General features: G+C 44.3%; 1 protein-coding gene across 2 annotated transcripts in view; it reads right to left on the bottom strand.

Annotated features, from left to right (window-relative positions):
• cc2d2a (coiled-coil and C2 domain containing 2A) overlaps positions 1-17508 on the bottom strand; it is a 191960-nt gene that overhangs the window by 144374 nt on the left and 30078 nt on the right. For both annotated transcript variants that reach the window (XM_078544962.1, XM_078544971.1), the window contains exon 9: positions 11311-11415. In XM_078544962.1, the coding sequence (XP_078401088.1) occupies positions 11311-11415 (105 nt within the window). The remainder of the gene's footprint in view (positions 1-11310; positions 11416-17508) is intronic.

Raw genomic sequence — 17508 nt, 5'->3', positions numbered from 1 at the left:
ACAGAGCCATCTATGAAAATATAGCTGAAATGATACAAGGGTAAGCAAAAACCTGATATTACGCAAAATCCCTCTGAAGAGAATGTGCCAATAGAATTTATACAATTCAGGAAAAATAATCATCTCCTAAAAAGAGCACTACAAAATAGAACGTATTGACTAGAAATGATAATTTATCTATTTGCATATAGATCGAATAATATTTTAAAGTAGCTTCTTGGATAAGTCATACCACAAATACTTGTTCAAAGGGAAGTACAATTATATTGCTCTGATTTAATCACAGGCGCTAGCCTCTGCTTTGCCTGAGTGGAATTTAAAGATTTATTTCAAAATGTTGCACAGTCTAACCAACAATATGAAATAATAGTTAGAAAGCAATGTTGCAAATCAGTTGTGAATACTTGGGAAAAATTAAATGCTAATGAGTAGTATTAATTATAATTACATTACATCACTCCTAGAAAACTTGGTTACAAGCACACATCCTGGTTTCATTATTAAAGTCAAAGCAGTGTTTGGCAACTAAGCACTTGTATTAGTGTATCACCATCTGGAATCTCTTAATAATATATAAAAAAAGAAAAATTCTCTCTTCAACACTATGGTGTGCTAGAGAAAGGGTAAGCTTTCTTAAGAAAATAGAGAGAGAAGCAGATGACAAAAGTTTACCTAAAGAGGCAGAATGGAGCATTTCAACCATTGGCAAAATTGAAGGTTGACGAATTGGTGAAAAACAGACTTGTTTCATCTTCAAAAGTATGTATTTATTTACAACTCTCTTAAAAAAGTCTTCCACCTTTCCCTTTTTAGATGCACACAATAAAATTCAAAAGAAGCATTTTATGTAAGAAGTATAATAACAGTAACAAATATAAATGCTGAAAATGTGAAATAAATGGAAAATTTTGGTACCGCACAGGAAATCATTCAACGTCTGTCACAGAAAATAGGCTCACATTTTAGGTAAAACCCTTTATCAGAACTGACCAACTTTGACACAGAATTATATCTTTATACCAGAAATGTGAACTCATCTTTTAAATGCTCACAGATCTGCTGGACATTTTCTATTTTCATTTCATAAGATAATCACATGTGAGAAAGGTCATTTGGCCCTCTCTAGTTCATCTATCTGCTGATGCATCTAAGTGAATCTTACGCATTTCTAGGGCTTTCACCTCCACTACTTCACCTGGAAGACTATTCCACACACAAGAACACAAGAGTTAGGAGCAGGAGTAGGCCATTTGGCCCCTCGAGCCTGCTCCGCCATTCTATAACATCATGGCTGATCAGATTGTGGCCTCAACTCCATGTTCCTGTTTGGCTCCCCATAGCCCTAGATTCCCTTGCCGATCAAAAAACTATCCAACTCAGCTTTGAACACATTCAATGACCCAGCATCCACTGCTCTCTGGGGAAGAGAACTTCGTAGACTAACGACCCTCTGAGAGAAAAAAATCTCATCTCTACCAATGGGAAACCCATAATTTTTAAACTGTGTGTCCTATTTCTAGACACCACCACAAAGGGAAACATCCATGCAGCATCTACCCTGTCAAGTCCCCTCAGGATCTTCCATGTTTCAATAAGATCACCTCTCATTCTTCTAAACGCTAATATATACAGGCCCAACCTGCTCAACCTTACCTCATTAAGATAACTCTTTCATTCCAGGAATCAGTCAAGTGAATCTTCTTTGAGCTGTTTCTAATGAAATTATATCCTTATTAAATAAGGAGACTAAAACTGTACAGAGTTCTCCAGGTCCAGTCTAACTGAGGCCCTGTACAGCTTTAGCAACACTCCTCTACTGTTATACTTGATTCCCCTTGCAATAAACATCAGAAAAGCCTGTCAAAAGTGAGCATTGTTCCACAACTGACGCCGTTCAGCAGCAGCTCCATTGACATGCTTGGAGTCACGTCTCTGAAGCATTGCTGTCCACCCAAGCAACGCAAAAGCATGAAAGTGTCACCAAATGCTCCAGAACTTTTCACCCCTTGGGCGCAGACTGCAAACTAATGTGTGTTTTAGGGGGCAGCAGAACAATTGGATGACTAGGCAAAAGCAAAAAACTGCGGATGCTGGAAATCCGAAACAAAAACAAAAATACCTGGAAAAACTCAGCAGGTCTGACAGCATCAGAAGGATGACTACGCAAGTTGTACAACCCCCTTGTTAAATCTGGCCATGAAGTAGTCACTGGTCGAGGTGGTCACAGCCCCTTACAATGTCATTATTCAGGTTTGGACCAGTATCCCTCATTGTTCAAGCTAACAGCGCAGCCTTGCACTGTGGGTTAGGAGTATGCCTGAGCCTGAGCTGAGAGCACAGCATGCAGGCCAGTGGGCGAAGCTGCCGCCAAATTGGTCAAGTGGAGTGGGACGGAGGTGGGTGGATTTTCGGACAGCCATGAGGCACACTACACAGTGGCCATCCAAGTGGAGGCCAGCACTCTCCAGCATGCATGAGGGGGCCTTGAGACACAGCTGGAGCCAGAAACTTAACCAAGAGACGTCCTTATGCTAACCCATGCGTCTCTCTCTTTTTGATCCTATGGGGGAGAACATGGAGATCATGGAGCCTGGTGATTTAGTAGTATGCCTCATGGCTTACATAGACCAGAGAAGGAGGAGAAGAGTATGACGGCGGCACCTGGCTCAGCAAGAGGAGCACCTCCCTCAAGAACAAGGTGCAGCAGAGTCTCTTGTGCACGCAGTTGAAGATCCACAGCAAGGTGTCGCTTGAAGGCGCCTCACTAGAACCAGGCTCTATAAACGTCGCTAATCATTCCTGCAGATGACCGAGAACCAGTGTCACTGAAGACTGTGCATATCCAGGGAACTGGTCGGTCACATACACCACCTGCTGTAGGATTTGGTGCCACGGGGACTTGGAAAGCATCCACTGCCATTGGCTGTGAAAGTGACCGCAGTGCTCAATTTTTACGCCCGTGGCTCTTTCCAGGGCTCCACAGATGACCTCTGTGGGATCTCACAAGCCTCCACCCACAAGTGCATCCAGGAGGTCATGGACACCACCTTCACAAGGGCACAGAACTTTGTGCATTTCGCCCAGGATCAGGAAAATCAGGAAGCAAGAACACTGGGATTTGCACAGATCTCAGCTTTCCCACAGGTGCAGGGTGCCATTGACTGCATTCACATGGCATTTAGACCTCTGTGGCAACAAGCAGTCCAGTATGTGAACCACAAGGGCTTCCACTTGCTGAATGTTCAGCTGGTCTACAACCACCACAAATGCATCCTGCAGGTCTGTGCACAATTCCCAGGAAGCATCCACGACTCCTATATCCTCAGCAGGTCTCAGGTCCCTGACATCTTCCAGGGTCCACAGAGGCTGCAGGGTTGGCTCCTTGGGGACAAGGGCTACCCGCAGAGGCGGTGGCTGATGATGCCCGTGCAGTGGCCTCAAACTGCAGCTGAGAGACAGTATAACGAGGCTCATGCCACAACCCGGACTTTGATGAAGCAAATGATTGGCGTATTGAAAATTAGGTTTCGGTGCCTCAACAGGTCTGGAGGAGCACTGCAATGAAGTCTCCAGAGGGTGCCGCGCACCATTGTCGCTTGCTGCGCACTCTACAACCTGTCACTGCAATGGGGAAGGACCTGGCTGAGGAGAAGACGGAAGAGCGGCACATCTCCTCCGCAGAGGACGACGCCAGAGGGGATGATGGTGATGAGTTTCTCGAAGGTGAGGGTGCCGGCGATGAGGCCATCGCACTGGCCAGACGAGCTCAGGAGGTCCTCGTAGCTGCAAGGTTTGTGGAGGATGATGATGAGATGCAGTGAGGACAGTCTTAACACCCTCATCGTACATCTGTGAAAGTTTGACTCCCGTGTGGCTGATGGCAGTGCACATACCCTCGGTGCTCAGGCTCATGTCACGGAGATGCAGCAGAGGCCTTAATAGTCGCAAGATTTCAGAAGGATGATGATGGCATTCAGTGAGAACACTCCATAGATCTTCACATTGCCTCTATGAGCCTCTGACTTCTCTGTGGCTGAAGGCAGCTCGCTTGTGCTCTGTGATCAGGGTCATATCATGGAGACGCAGCCATGAAACTTTAAATGTACCTGATCCCTTGGCAGCTTTCATCACCTGTCCTCTTCAGGACCACACCGGACAGAGATGCTGAAGCAATGGAGGTGACAAACCCCACCTTAAAGGTCCTGAGAACACAGAAAGAGAATGATGGAACTCTGTGACACCTGCCCACGATATTCTGGCAGCAATGGCAAGCGCTACCGAGATGCAGGTGTCAGTAATGTGTCCAGTGAGTGTGAAGCTGGGCCATCGTTTTGCTCTGAAGGTTACACACTGCACAGGAAGAGGCCCTGGACTGAGACACCTGCCTTTATCTTGTGCAGGAACCAAGGTTTCACATATGAATGATATGAACACTGCTCATCAGAACAAGGAGACATGCTTAGGAGTTTATTTACAATAGTGAACATTATGTACAAGTGATTAACACCCATGCCCAGGCTGTGCAGCTGCAACTTCTTAACCTTCCTAACCCTCCACTACGACTTGGTGCTTCCCCAACATCCACAGTGGAGGTGGAGGCAGCCTGCTGATTGCTACGCCCTGTCTGTAATGACAGTGACAGGCATCCTCTGCAGGGCCAAGACCTGGAGGGCCTCGGTCTGCTTTGAGTGCCCTGCTGTGGGCCAGGTGCACCTTTCTTGGCCTGTGGAGCTGGAGATAATGGGGTTAACGGAAGAAGGGATTTGGATCGGCTGGGCATTCCCTGAGTTACCTGGGTGGATGGCCCTGAGGTGTCAAGCTGCTGGTCCTCCTCCTTATGGGTACCCAACGGTGCCTGGCTGACTCCTTGAGGAGAAGGGTAAGCTGAAGTAAGGTCACATGCCCCGCACCCCTCTCACGTTGACAGTATTGGAAGACAACTATGGCGTCAGAAATGGAGTTGAGCCTGCGCGGCAGTGCAGGACCAATGTCCTGGACCAAGGTATCCATGGCGGCCACCAACCTGCCAACGCTGACCTCAGTGCGTCAGCAAGCTGGTGTTATCACCTCGGACTCCTCCATCATCCTTCCCAATCTGAGCAGTGCACCAGACGTCCCTTCCTGATGCTCCATGTTTGTCTTTGCAGCTCCACCAACTGATTGAGGACCAAATCCAGAGCCCCATCATCTGACTCGGACTCAGCAGATTCCTTGCCTCCAGCAGTCCTCTGAGTGGCGGTGACCTCTGATGTCCCTGCCTCCGCCTGGTGTGGAACAGATTGTGTTCTGTGCTCACCAGGTTGCTCTACATCCAAGCCCCACCGAAGTGTATGTTGCTGCCCTGGTAGAGGGTGTGGCTAAGCACTGTGATGGGTCTTCAACGGTGCTGCCCTCAGGGTCCTCATCCAAGGTGGTCTCGGCACTGGGGTTTGGATCAAAGCTGCCAGAGGGAGACGTGGCAGATATGCCTAGGAGAGAAGTGGAGTTTATTCATGCTTGGCAGCCACGTTACACACAGAGCAGTGGACTCAGAGTAGCTTTAACATAAGAATGATGTGCTGCAGGGTCCTCACATGGATTCTTGCCACCGATCTCATCGTCGCCACAGTAATGGTCCACATCCTCTCCAGCCAGTCCCAACATTCAACTCTCGAACAGAGTAAGGGCCTTGATGTCCGGCACTCCACCCCCCCACACTGGTCTGGGACCTCTCTTGTTGGTTGTGCACGATCTTGTCCTGCATAAAGACAGATGGTGAGAGGGTGAGCAAGGCCCATGCCAGGTCAAATGAGAAGAATACCAGGTGTGTGTGTGAGTTGAGAGGAGCCATGGACAGGATGAGGTGGTGATTGCCAGAGGAGATGAGGCCAGATGGAGATTTAAGGGTGTGTATGAGAGAGAGTGAGTGGTGATGTTCCTTGAGCTGGCAGTGAGTGAGATGCCAGTGAATGTATGATGGGCTTATGAGTAGGCGAGTTCAGAGTGATGAGATGGTTGGCTTACGCTGGCGACACAGATGCAATCATTCATCCTTTTTCTGCACTGGATGGCCGACCTCTTGTGTGCAGCGTTGGCACTGACAACCACTGCCACTGCCTCCCAAACCAGAGCGGCGAGACTGATGGGCCTCCTGTAGCCAGAGATGGTGTAGACGACATTGCGGCGGTCCTCCACGGCGTCCAAAAGATGTTCCAGGAATGCATCACTGAATCCACACTCCTCTTATCTTTCAGGGCAATGTCTTCATTGGATCAGTCCTGGGCTGCAAGCATTGAGAACTGTGCACGTGGCTTTAGTTTAAATATGGCGCCCAGAATGAGGAAGCAGCGAGGAAATGGCGTGGTGGGCAAATCCGAGGCCTCCAGCCAGCGAGACGGTGTATTTACCTACGAAGATACGAGCTAGAAGCAGGAGTAGGCCACTCGGCCCCTCGAACCTGCTCCACCATTCAGTGAGATCATGGCTGATCTGAACGTAACCTTAGCCCCACATTCCTGCCTACCCCGATAACCCTTCACCCCCTTGTTAATCAAGGATCAATCTATCTCTGCTTTAAAAATATTCAAAGACTCTGCTTCCACCACCTTTTGAGGAAGAGAGTTCAAGACACTCACAACCCTCAGAGAAAAAAATTCTCCTCATCTCTGTCTTAAATGAATGACCCCTTATTTTTAAACAGTGACCCCTAGAACTAGATTCTCCCACAAGAGGAAGCATTCTCTCCACATCCACCCTGTCAAGACCCCTCAGTATCTTAAAGGTTTCAATTAAGTCAACTCTTACTCTTCTAAATTCCAGGGGATAAAAGCCTTAACCCGTCTAGCCTTTCCTCATAAGGCAACCCGCCCGTTCCTGGTATTAGTCTAGTACACCCTCACTGAACTGCTTCCAATGCATTTACATCTTTCTTTAAATAAGGAGACTTGTACTCTCCACAATACTCCAAATGTGGTCTCACTAGTGCCCTGTACAACTGAAGCATAACCTTCCTATTTTTGTGTTCAATTCCCCTCACAATAAATGATAACATTCTATTAGCTTTCCTAATTTGCTGGACCTGCATACTAACCTTTTGTGATTCATGCACTAAAACACCAAGGTCCCTCTGTATCTCAGAGCTCTGTAATCTCTCACCATTTAGATAGTGAGCTTCTTTTTTATTCTTCCTGCCAAAATGAACAATTTCACATCTGCCCACATTATACTCCATTTGCCAGATCTTTGCCCACTCATTTAACCTATCTGTGTCCCTTTGTAGCCTCCTTACGTCCTCTTCATAATTTACTTTCCTACCTATCTTTGTGTCATCAGGAAGTTTAGCAACCATTTGGTCCCCTCATCCAAGTCATTTATATAAATTGTAAAAAGTTGAGGTCCCAGCACTGATCCCTGTGGCACACCACCCATCACATCCTACCAACCAGAAAAAGACCCATTTATGCTTACTCTGTGCTTCCTGTAGCTAGCCAATCTTCTATTCATGCCACTATGTTACCCCCTATACCACGAGCTTTCAATTTCCCGTGACTGCATAATTTATGAGGCGGGAAGGGGGTGATACGGCACGAAAATCCGCCATTGCAGCTGGCAGGTAAAACATCATTTTTCACGCCCGCTCCCATACTTAGTGCAATTCTGGGACAATTTTGCCCGAAGTGTAGCTATTCATGCACCGAAACCCGCCTCTACACCCAGACGAAAACTTAGCCCCATTTTCTTTTTATGTGCAATTACTGTTACAAAGAGCACCCAGGTGATCTTTCAGGCGTTTCCATTTTAAAGATATTACATTGACCTAAGGCAAAAATTCTACTTCACACCACTGAGAATTGAAAAATGTTGTGTTACTAAACAGTTTTTCATCTTCCCTGCTGTGAATTTGTCAAAGCATTAACAATAAGTGATAAAACCATAGAAAAGTTACAGCACAGAAGGAGGCCTTTCGGCCCATCTTGTCCACGCCAGCCCAAGGACACCCAGGTGCCCTTTCTAATCCCACCTTCCTGCACCCGGCCTATAGCCCTGCAGCTTACAGCACTTTAGGTGCAGATCCAGGTACTTTTTAAAAGAGTTTAAAGTTTCTGCCTCTACCACCAACTTGGTCAGTGAATTCCAGACACCCACTACCCTCTGCGTAAAAAAGTTCTTCCTCATGTCCCCCCTACACCTTCTGCCACTTATCTTGAATCTATGTCCCCTGGTTCTAGAATTCTCCATCAATGTAAACAATTTTATCATGTCCACTCTATCTATTCCCCTCACAATTTTGTACACCTCAATCAAGTCACCCCTCAGCCTTCATTGTTCTAAGGAAAATAACCCCAACCTATCCAATCTCTCCTCGTCACTACACTTTTCTAACCCTGGCAACATTCTTGTAAACCTCCTCTGCACTCTCACGTCCTTCCTGTAATGTGGTGACCAGAACTGCACACAGTACTCCAGTTGAGGCCTCACCAGTGTTTTATACAATTCCAACATTATATCCTTACTTTTATATTCCATACCTTTGCCAATGAAGGAGAGCATTCCATATGCCTTCTTTACAACCTTGTCTACTTGAACTGCTGCCTTCAGCGACCTGTGTACTTGTATGCCAAGATCTTTCACTTCATCTACCCCTCTTAGTATATTCCCATTTATTTTGTAATCCCTGTAACTGTTTGACCTCCCTAAATGTATGACCTCACACTTCTCTATGTTAAAATCCATCTGCCACTTTACCGCCCACTCCACCAACCCATCTATATGGTTTTGGAGATTATGGCTATCCTCTACACTATCCACTACTTGGCCAATCTTTGTGTCATCTGCAAATTTCCCAATCGTGCCCCCCACGTTCACGTCCAAATTGTTAATATATAACACAAACAGCAAGGGTCCCAACACTGAGCCCTGTGGAACACCACTTGAGACAACTTTCCATTCGCAAGGGTATCCATCGACCATTACCCTTTGTTTCCTGTTACAAAGCCAACCTTTTATCCAGTTTGATCTATGTTTTCGGAGCTCGCATGTTCAGCTTTGTAATGTTTTCCATTTATAAGTAAAGGATTTGTGGAAAATTAAAACATTAAACTCTAAACAAGCAAAACTGATATGAATAGCCTACTCAGTATGCATTACAAGAAAGAAATGCATATTGGGGGGTACCGGGGAGAATAATAAATGAATTAGATATTTCAGAATCTCAAGAACATATGATTGCTCAAATGCCCTCACGTAGCATGAATCAATCCCCTGTCCTTGTCATGCTCGGTGAGAGTGTGATGTTATTGCTGAGAAAATGGAACATTTTCTCATTTCCGGCCTGTAATGTCAGCATCAACCATTATATTGGTAGATGCAGAGAAAAGCTATCTAAATAGTCTGTTGCAAGAATATGTCTGATTCTCAGACAATGTGACATTACTGTTTCACAGAACAGCCATACAGTACCTCCAAGGGGGCTGCCAATGTGAATTAGGGGTTGCTTCGTTCCAAGAAATTGAAATTTATGGTTTCTGGCTCTGATTGGTTGAAGGGAGAGCTTTTTTTGATGGTCCAATCGGATTGGTGGAAAGAAACAAACTTCAAGGCACCACATGCACACATACATGCTCGCAAATTTTCTGGGTTCTGGGACAGCAGAAAGGGAAGATTTCTGACCTTTAGTTATAGGGTGTACAGGAATTCGGAACGGAACCCAAACTACCAAAATTCTGCTCCAACCAAGTGTCACTCTAAAGTCATGCTGCAATCTTACGCCTTCCCTCCTGTCCTGCTGCCACCAACCCAGAAAGTTCAACCCTTTTAGTCCCAATAAAGCCTCAGAAATCTCATGTGGAGAGCTGGTGTGAGTTCCTAAGAGAATTGAAAAAGACCCCATAGTCTTACTTTAGAAATACATCACAGTTACAACACAGAAACAGGTCACTTGACCCCAATACTCCATAGCGGCATTTACCCTCCATACGACCAAACAGCCTTAATCTATTTACCTGCCCTGGCCCCATATTCCTTCATCCCTCTATCCAATCTAATTTTGAAAGTTGGCAGTTTCTATTTCAACCACTGAGCCTGGAAGCAAATTACACACCCTCATCTTTCCATGTGTAAACATGTTTCTGTTGCTCTCTGTTCTAAACTTCTTATATTAATCTTGCAGTTAAGTCTATCTTTCTAGACCAGAACCACTAGAAAAAAACTACTTCTAACTATTCTACTCCAAGCTTTCAGAAATTTGAATACTTAAATCATACTGCCCTGAATCGATGACCTTCCCTAAGAGGCTTTCTTGTTCCATTGCCAGATGTTAAAAGGGCGGATTTGGTTTGGTCCTTCAAGTACCTGCTGTCTGTTATTTCAGTGGCCTGGCACCTATGCTACATTCTGATTGGCCATTGGAGCACCTTTCAGGAGAAACGCACCTACTCTAACTGTGCAGGTAACACTCACCTTCACAAGTTAGTACGCAGACCATGTTTCTGGATTTGGGCATACAGGGTTAGACTTTGCCCTATTGGTGCTGACAGAAGAATGCCCCAAGAATTTCAGGATCAAGCTATTAGTGTATGGGTAGATAAGTGGTTCACACAAGAATATCAGGTCCTTCTGGACTTAACACTGAGTTTGCCACATTCAGACCATGAACTCTGTCCTCCATTTTGATTTTTTCCACCCCCCCCACCGCCCCCCCCACCCCCCCCCCCCCCACCGCCCCCCCCACCGCCCCCCCCCCACCACCACTCCCTTCCAACCCCTCCTCCCCAAGTGCCAGTCAGTCTGTTATCTTGTTCTCATGTTTTGCTTTCAGAAAGCAGACTCTTGTTCTGCTATTAATACATTCTATCTAACCTTTATGCCACTATTAACACCTGCTTCAGTCTTTAACACCATCATTACCACTCCCTTTGTCTTGTGTCCATGACATCGTTGTCATTTTATCTCTCCTGACCTCCAACCTATCCCTGACCTTCTATTTGCTCCACCCCTCTTTTGTCAACAGCATAAAACCCATCACAGTTCTACCTCTCTGCAGCTCTGAAGAAGTCACGTGGACTCAAAACGTTAAGTCTGTTTCTCTCTTCACAGATGCTGCCAGACCTGCTGAGTTTTTCCAGCATTTTCTGTTATTTCAGATTTCCAGCATCTGCAGTATTCTGCTTTTATATTAGTAGACAGTGATTATCTCACCAATCTCCACTGGCATCCCAAATTATACTGAATACGCAAATTTTAATTTTAGAGCTAAATTAACTTTTATAACATGCACAAAGATATGATTTAAAACATGAGAAAAACATATAGCATTGGATCTTGGAGACTTGCCTGTGCTTTCTGCTTTACTTTATTCGCTATTTCACGAAACCTCACTCTTGAAGGAGGAAAGGGCGATCCATCACCTCTTGGTCTCTTCATGTCCTCTTCATCTACCTGAACATGTCACAATATTAAATTGACTACATTATTGTTGAAGAAAAGAGCACACCAGTGTTCTTTGATTCCTGGCGGCTAGATTGGAATTTTGGTCACAGGAGAATTCTGATATGATATACATTAAAATAATATCAAGTCAAACTCAGCTCTCAAGGGGTTAAATCTACGACACACCTGGGCTGGATTTTACAGTGCCAAACAGACAGGCCACTCCCCCACCCCCCCCGACCTTGTGTCAATATAAAATAGGTGATGATGATGTTGGGTCAGTAAGTCCCACAAACCTCAAAGTTCAGAAGGCAAGTAGACACAGAAATCAGCAGCCCACCTGCCATTTTAAAATTACTAATTAACAAGCTATTGTTAATGACCCAAACATCTGCAATTTTTCATTGCCTGCTGCATTTTCCATGTGTCAGACACGGAAATGTTTGGGAGTTTTTCTTTTAAACGGCAGCTACGACAAGGTGGCACAAGGGCAGAAGAAAAGACCAGCCACTGGGACCATGGCTGAATGCAGCAGCAGATCCTGCTGGTGAAGCTGACAGTGTCTGCATGTTTGTTAAACTCATTTCTTAGCTTTTTTGAGCCTTCCATAAAAAAAGAGATTCAGAGAGCATGGGGCCTTTAAACTTGTAGCCGTGACCAACTTCTTGTTTGCGGTATTACCCTGCTGCTGCATGACGCCCCAGCCTACAGTCCCAATTAGGCACGGAGCCCTCCTTTATGCCCTTGATCGGCCTCCTTCCCGCTGGATTGCCACTAATTGGCCATCTGACGATTGATTGGACAAGCTGAGATGGCGGGGGTGGGAGCAATCAGATCATTCAACTTCCAATCCACCTCACTCACCCTCAGGGAACCTGAGCAGGGAGACACACAGGAGGGAAACAAAGATAGGAACGAAAGTCAGAAAAGTAGGAAGCAGGAGTGGAAGGCAGAGGAAACAATGGCCAACAGCAAAGAGGGCCTTAGCACAAAAAATGATGTGTAAAGATGTTAAAAAGACAAATCTAAAGGCACTGTATCTGAATGAATGGAGCATTTGCAATAAGGTAGATGAAATAACAGCGCAAAAAGATGTAAACAGGTACGATATGATTGCGATTATGGAGACATGGCTGCAGGGTGACCAAGGCTGGGAACTGAATATCCAAGAGTGCTCGATATTTAGGAAGGAAAGGCAAAAAGGAAAAGGAGGTGGGGTGGCATTGTTAGTGAAGGATGAAATCAGTGCAATAGTGAAAGAGGGTAGAATCAGACTGGGTGGAGCTAAGAAGCAACAAGGATGGAAAACTGTAGTCGGAGTTGTCTATAAACCTCGGAACAGTTGTGGTAAGGTAGAGGATGGCATTAAGCAGGAAATTAGAGATGCACGTAACAAGGGTGCTACAATAATTATGGGTGACTTTAATCTACATATAGACTGGGCAAACCAAATTAGCAGTAATACGGTGATGGATGAATTCCCAGAGTGTGTTCAAGGTGTTTTTTAGACCAGTACGTCGAGGAACCAAGCAGGGAACAGGCTATCCTAGATTTGGTATTGTGCAATGAGAAGGGGTTAATTAATAATTTTGTTCTGCAGGTTTCTTCAGGGAACAGTGACCATAACATAATAGAATTCTTCATTAGAATGGAAAGTGAAGTAGTCCGATCCAAAACTAGGGTCCTAAATCTAAACAAAGGAAACTAAGATAAGAGGTGTGAGTTGGCTAAGATAGATTTATTCTTTCATGGGATGTGGGAGTCGCTGGCAAGGCCAGCATTTGTTGCCCATCCTTAACTGCCCTTGAACTCAGTGGCTGACCAGGCCATTTCAGAGGGCAGTTAACAGTCAACCACATTTGGGGAACTTCATTAACAAGTATGACAGTGGATAGGCGATGCCAATATTTAAGGAACGAATGTATGCATTGCAACAGTTATACATACCTTTCTGTTGCAAAAACACAACAGGAAAAGAGGTCCAAACATGGCTAACAAAATAAATTAAGGATAGTATTAGATCCAAAGTGGAGCCAAACAATGTTGCTAGAAAAAGTAGTAAGCCTGAGGACTGGGAACAGTTTATAATTCAGCAAAGGAGGGCCAAGAGATTGATTAAGAGAAGAAAACTAGATTATGAGAGTAAACTTGCAAGGAACATAAAAGTGAACTGTAAAAGCTTCGAAGCATGTAAAAAGAAAAAGATTAATGAAGACAAATGTAAGTCCCTTACTGTCCGAAACAGGATAATTTATAATGGAGAACAAGGAAATGGCAGAGCAATTAAACGACTACTTTAGTTTTGTCTTCATGGAGGATGACACAAATAACTTCCCAGGAATACTAGGGAACCAAGGATCTAATGAGATGGAGGAATTGAAGGAAATTAGAATTACTAAAAAAATAGTGCTGGAGAAATTAATGGGACTGAAAACCAATAAATCCCCAGGACCTGATAATCCACATCCCAGGGTACTAAAGGAGGTGGCCATGGAAATAATGGATGTGCTGGTTGTCATCTTCCAAAATTCTGTAGATTCTGGAACAGACCCGGCAGATTGGAGGGTGGCAAATGTAACCCCACTATTTAAAAGAGGGAGGGAGAGAACAGGGAATTACAGACCGGTTAGCCTAGCATCAGAAGTAGGAAAAATGCTCGAGTCCTTCATAAAGGGTGTGATTACAGGACACTTAGAAAATATCAGTGGGTTAGACAAAGTCAACATGGATTCATGAAAGATAAATCATGTTTGACAAACCATTGGAATTTTCTGAGGATGTAACTAGCAGAATAGATAAGGGAGAACCAGTGGATGTGACGTATTTGGATTTTCAGAAAGCTTTTGATAAAGTCCCACATAAGAGGTTAGTGTGTAAAGTTAAAGCACATGGGATTGGGGGTAATATACTGACATGGATTGAGAATTGTTTAGCAGACAAAAAACAAAGTTGGAATAAATGGGTCTTTTTTGGAGTGGCAGGCAACGGGTACTAGTGGGGTATTGCAGGGATCAGTGCTTAGGCCCCAGCTATTCACAATATATGTCAATGGTTTGGATGAGGGAACCAAATGTAATATTTTCAAGTTTGCTGATAACACAAAACTTGGTGGGAATGTGGGCAATGATGAGGGTGTTAAGAGGCTTCAAGGCGATTTAGACAGGTTGAGTCAGTGGGCAAATGCTGGCAGATGCAGCATAACGTGGATAAGTGTGAAGTTATCCAATTCGGTAGGAAAAACAGAATGGCAAAGTATTATTTAAATTGTGACAGGTTGGGAAATGTTGATGTATAAAGGGACCTGAGTGTCCTGGTACACCAATCAATGAAAGCAAGCATGCAGGTGCAGCAAGTAGTTAAGAAGGCAAATGGTATGTTGGCCTTCATTGCGAGAGGATTTGAGCACAGACGCAAGGATGTCTTACTTCTGCTGGACAGGGCCTTGGTGAGACCACACCTGGAGTATTGTGTGCAGTTTTAGTCTCCTTACCTAGAAATTATACACTTGTCATAGAATGCAGCAAAGGTTCACCAGACTGATTCCTGGGATGGCAGGATTGTTCATATGTGGAAAGATTGGGTCTACTAGGCCTGTGTTCACTGAAGTTTAGAAGAATGAGAGGGGGTCTCATTGAAACATATAAAATTCTGACAGGGATGGACAAACTGGATGCAGGGATGCTGTTTCCTCTGGCTAGAGGGTCCAGAATAAGGGGTCACAGTCTCAGGATATGGGGTAGGCCATTTAGGACTGAGACAAGGAGAAACTTCTTCACTCATAGGGTGGTGAACCTGTGAAATTCTCTACCACAGAAGGTTGTGGAGGCCAAGTCACTAAATATATTTAAGAAGGATAGATAGCTTTTTAGACCATAATGGTGTTAAAAGATATGGGGAGAGCGCGGGAGTATGGTGTTGTGAGAGGGAATCAGCCATGATCATACTGAATGGCGGAGCAGCTCGAAGAACCAAATGACCAACTCCTCCTCCTCTCTATGTTTCTATGCTTCTATGAATTCAATGAGAGAGGGAGATAACGAGACAGAAAAGAAAGCAAAAATAAATTTTAGTTATCATCTAAAGAAATTACATCCCACACTTGTAAAAAGTAAACTTTCAGTGCTGGAGAGGTTGTTTGGTAGTAACTGAGACTTATCATGTTGTTAAAAAGTCACTTGCACTTGAATGGACAAGCTCTACATTTTCTCCTGTGTTGATTGGCTTACGTGCCACAACGTAACATTAAAACACATGAATGATGTAGAATATCTCAGTGGGATATCGATGTGACGAAGCCTATGGAGTATTCGGACAGTAACCTCCTGATTTCCATGTTGTACACTGCATGCACAGATGTCAGAAATTATCGTCTGATTTACTCCTTAATAAAGATGAGTGCTCATAGCCTCAGTATTATTTTTATGGTAAAATTCAGGCTTTGGTCTAATGCAGTACAGAAGATTTAGTAAGAAAGACATATAGAGAGTTAGCATGCTCCCCTTAGGATAGTGTTGATCAGGTTCAAGGGTTTTACTGGTAAGAGAAGGTATATTTAGTTTGCTAAAAGGGAGAATGCGGAGTGTTTTCTTTTTTTCCAAGCTACAAGGAGAGCTATGAAATATTTATTAATGCATTAAAATCATTACTTCCTTTGCTTACAAAAATAAATCCACCAGATGTTTTATAACTTTATCTCACTAAAGTACTCATCAGACTACCAGTCACAAAATTGCAGCACATTTGCCAGCTTGAGATTACAGTGTCCAACTCATATTACAATGGTTTTTATTGTTACAACCTCTGGGTCATGTAATCAGATGACCAAATATTGGGCAGTAGAGGTAAAGTGCTGACCACATGGCATTTGGAGAAGACTGCTCACGTGGACACTAAGTTTAAAACACTGCCTAATAAGGCATCTATTTTGTGCTTTGTACAAATGTTCCCTTTCTTTACAGAATACAAAATAAGCTTCTTTATGTTTACATCAATAGGAAATTAATGAGGCATTAAATAAATTACAGAGTAAGTTCATAATCAGCTTAAAAAGCTCTGTATTTTAAAATAAATGCCTATTGCACTTTAACAATTACAGCAGAATGCAGAAAGTCCAATTTATAATGCTGTTTATTTTCTTTGTTCTATACCCAGCTGACAATTATCCCAATGAAATATCTTCCACATCTTCTACAAACAATTCTGACCTGGCAGTCAGAACATCATTTAGTACTACAGTGCAGCTGTTGTCTTACACTTTCCATTGTACGATTCCAAAGGAAAACAAATATACGTATACGAGTACCCTGCTGGACTACCAAGTCACATTCATCCACTTCCAGGACAGCCTGGTTCGTTGCTATGTTATGCACACTGCAATAACTTTGCTCCAGCTGCTATAAGAAGCAGACATCGAAATAAGTGGGTAATAATATTCAAAATAATGTTCACACAACAGGGGCTAGGTTATTATGGCACAAATCAGGCCAGGACAGAGGCAGGAGGCCAGGAAAAGTGGCAGTGATGTTGTGCATCCAGATGTTCCGCTTTCATTCCCAAGGATGCGGGGAGTTCAGTCCTGCTAACTCGCCCGCGCTCCTAAACAAGCCAATTAAGCCAATTGAGGGCTTGTTCAAATTCCGTCTCTATGAATTTCCTGTGGGCGGCCGATGCTTTGAAGCTGTGTGTCTCAGGACAGCTGCAGGCTGGCATGAGCCATGCCACGGTTGAGTCAGGGAGCCCAGGAAAGTTTCTAAAGGTAAATGTAATGGCTTATCATAGGTGAAAGGGCTTACCCCTTTAAAGTTAAAGTTGCAACATCCCATCACAGGTCAGAATCAAGAACTTTGTCCATTCAGGAGGTTATCACCCTCCTGGCATTGCGTAGGCATCGGAGCAGTTGGCAAGGCTGAGCACCAAGAAGGGTGCAGCAGAAAATTGGTGGTGCACCCTGAGAAATCGAGGCCATTGGAGATAAGGAGCAGCAGCCTGCACAGAAAGGACATAGCGCCGAGCAGCAAAGGCCAGAGGAGAGAGACGAGAGGCACGAATGAGAAGGAGATACTACCTTGGCACAGGACCAACAGGATGAGGTGAAGATACCTG

The sequence above is a fragment of the Cetorhinus maximus genome, chromosome 1 (assembly GCF_964194155.1).
Source record: "Cetorhinus maximus chromosome 1, sCetMax3.hap1.1, whole genome shotgun sequence".
NCBI classification, from domain to species: Eukaryota; Metazoa; Chordata; class Chondrichthyes; order Lamniformes; family Cetorhinidae; genus Cetorhinus; species Cetorhinus maximus.
This window is presented reverse-complemented; position numbering and strand designations above follow the sequence as displayed.